Below are 2,852 nucleotides of genomic sequence, written 5' to 3' on the forward strand. Positions count from 1 at the left end.
GGGCGGGGCGAGGGGGGGCTCTTCTATGCCCCCTGCTGGCTGCAGCGGGACGGTGCCGCCCATGCGGACAAGAAGGAGAGAGACCATCGCCCGCAAAGCTCCTCACCTGCAAAGGGACCTTGACTGTGCTTGAAGTTCATGAAAAAGGCAAGAAAGTGACTCGGCTCCCCTAAGCCGTCCTTGCCTTATGAGGACAATCTCAAGACGCTGGAGGTTTAAATGAGATCATGCATCCCAAGTTGCTTAACCGAATGCCTGGCACTCAGGATGTGCTGGACACATGCCCTCAAACCCACACCGTCTCCCAGCACTCCTAACAGCCCAGCGTGGTGGGCGGGCAAGGGTGGTCGTGGCTGTTCCCATCCTGCCTTTGGGGAAACTGGGGGAGGGACTGGTCCGGGGCGCACAGGGACTCCTCTCCCCGTGGTGGACGCAGCAGTGGGAACCGCCCCCGTCTCCCCCATCGCTCCGTCCCCTGGCGCGGGCCGGCTCTTCCCCCTGACGCGTCTCTCTTCCCCCCGAGGCCCTTCAGATGTCTTGCTCTTGATTTAATTAACAGTCCTTTGGTGTCATTCTCAGAGAACGAAATTGGCAGTGCCTGGGAGAACACTCGCGTCCGCCAGCTGCTCTGAGTTCTCCTCTGAGAGCTCTGAGTGGGAAAGAGAGGTTTCGGGAGCTGGTGGGGCCGATGAGGAAATCCCGGGGCAGCCCCAGAGCCTGGTGACAAAGCTCTTCTCCTGCTGCCACCCCTGGAAGGTGCTCGCAGAGAGAGACACACGAGCAAGGCAGTCTGATCTAAAGCCTACCTCTTTCCCTGGCCCAGAAATCTGCAGGGTCTGGCCCAGCCCACACCCCCATTACCCCCGACCTTCAACCTCAGTGCCACGACCTGGCTATTCCCTCCACCTGGAACACTTTCTGGGAGCTTCCTCTCAGCTGACATAGCAGCTCAGAGGAGGAGATACTCAGACCCTGACTCCCCACTGGTCCGAGTCTCCACGATGCTATGGCTCTCTGATAAGCTCTTGTTCACCTACTTACTTTGTGTCGAATGTCTCCCCTACCAAAGTGTGAGCTCCGTGTCAGCAGGCACACGCCTCCATCACCACCGTGTCCCCAGCCCTGCCGAGCAGCTGGCTCAGTAATTCCTTGCTGGATGAACGAGTGAGTGATGGAAGGATCTGGCAGACAGAAGCTTGGTGTGAAAGCCACGGGAGGAGAAACTGGCTCCGTGGGTGACCTTGGATAAACCCCTTCGTTACCCGTGGGCTATGGTTTTTCCAGTAGTCATGTATGGATGTGAGAGTTGGACTATAAAGAAAGCTGAGCACTGAAGAATTGATGCTTTTGAACTGTGGTGTTGGAGAAGACTCTTGAGAGTCCTTTGGACTGCAAGGAGATGCAACCAGTCCTCCTAAAGAAGATCAGTCCTGAGTGTTCATTGAAAGGACTGATGTTGAAGTGGAAACTCCAATCCTTTGGCCACCTGATGTGAAGAACTGACTCAATGAAAAGATCCTGATGCTGGGAAAGATTGAGGAGGGCAGGAGGAGAAGGGGATGACAGAAGATGAAATAGTTGGATGGCATCACTGACTCAATGGACATGGGTTTGGGTAAACTCTGGGAGTTGGTGATGGACAGGGAGGCCTGGCATCCTGCAGTTCATGGGGTTGCAGAGAGTCAGACACGACTGAGCGACTGGACTGCACTGAACCCCTGGGCTTTGGTTTCCCGACCTGAGACCTGGGAGGAAGAACCCGGTGATCTCCGTGGCTCTTCCTCCCCTGATAGTCTCTAGGCCCGCCTTGGGCGCCGTGTCTCCCAAGTTCAGAGACGTTAAGGGGCTTGAAAGAAGTGATGCCAGATGGGGAAGAGAATCAGGACACAGACCAGGCCCAAGGAAGGAGACGGCTCCCCTCAAATTTTGGTACCTTGCCCTCACCTCCAATCCAGAGATTCCAGAAAAAAAAAAAAAATCGTGGGTCAGACTAACCTGGAAGGAAGTGCTCTGGGGCAGGAATGACGCGCCCCGACGTTTGGCCCTGGTGCTTGCTCATGGTGTGACCTTTGGCAAATTGCTTCCCCTGCGCCTCAGTTAACTCAGCTGTACAATGGGGACGACACGGCAAGACCCCCCTCACAAGCGTTGAGTGCTCATAGGAGTTTGAGTTTCTAGCAGTACTGGCTGCTGGAGCAGGCTCCTCCCTGTTTGCTGCTGAGTCATCTCCAGGTGGCACCTCCCTGGGGCATCCCCGACTCCCCGTCCCCCGGGCGTCTCTGATCTGACGCCGTGTCACACCGGCTGGTGCTCGTCTTCTGCCCGCACCGAGAGTGAACCCCACCAGGGCAGGGGGTGTGTTCTGGGTGCGATTAAGTCCCCAGTTCTCAGCCGGGGCTCGGGAACTGTGTGTGAGTGAGCGCACTGGATGGGAGCCTTATCTTCCATTCCTCCGCCCCTCCTTTCCTTGCCGAGTCCCCTCTCCCCCGCGCAAACACACAGCCCTCTGACCCGGCCTTTTCCTCCTTTACAGTTGCCCCCAAAGGACCCAAAATCATGATGACGCCTAGCAGAGCCCGGGTCGGGGACACCGTGAGGATCCTGGTCCACGGGTTTCAGGTCAGCCTGGCTCTGATCTGCTGGGAGGGGGCGGGAGGGGGCGGGAGGTGGGCGGGGCCCCAGCTTCCCTCCCCTTGACTTCCAGCACTGCCAGCCGGCCCCAGTTTCCGAATCTGCCTGACGGCAGAGTCGGCTTTGCCCGCCCACCTGCAGCTCCGAGCACGCGCGGCACGTGGTCTCGACCTTCTTTTCAGCCCTAGAATCCTCTTCTTCCCAAGGTTGCGGGCAGCCGA

General features: G+C 57.8%; 1 protein-coding gene across 1 annotated transcript in view; it reads left to right on the forward strand.

Moving 5' to 3' along the window:
• The window catches only part of IGSF21 (immunoglobin superfamily, member 21), a 155,630-nt gene that overhangs the window by 151,177 nt on the left and 1,601 nt on the right, over positions 1-2,852 (forward strand). Inside the window, exon 7 of the mRNA XM_010830220.1 lies at positions 2,534-2,619. Within this exon, the coding sequence (XP_010828522.1) occupies positions 2,534-2,619 (86 nt within the window). The remainder of the gene's footprint in view (positions 1-2,533; positions 2,620-2,852) is intronic.

The sequence above is a fragment of the Bison bison genome, unplaced genomic scaffold (assembly GCF_000754665.1).
Source record: "Bison bison bison isolate TAMUID 2011002044 unplaced genomic scaffold, Bison_UMD1.0 scf7180017864516, whole genome shotgun sequence".
NCBI lineage: Eukaryota > Metazoa > Chordata > Mammalia > Artiodactyla > Bovidae > Bison > Bison bison.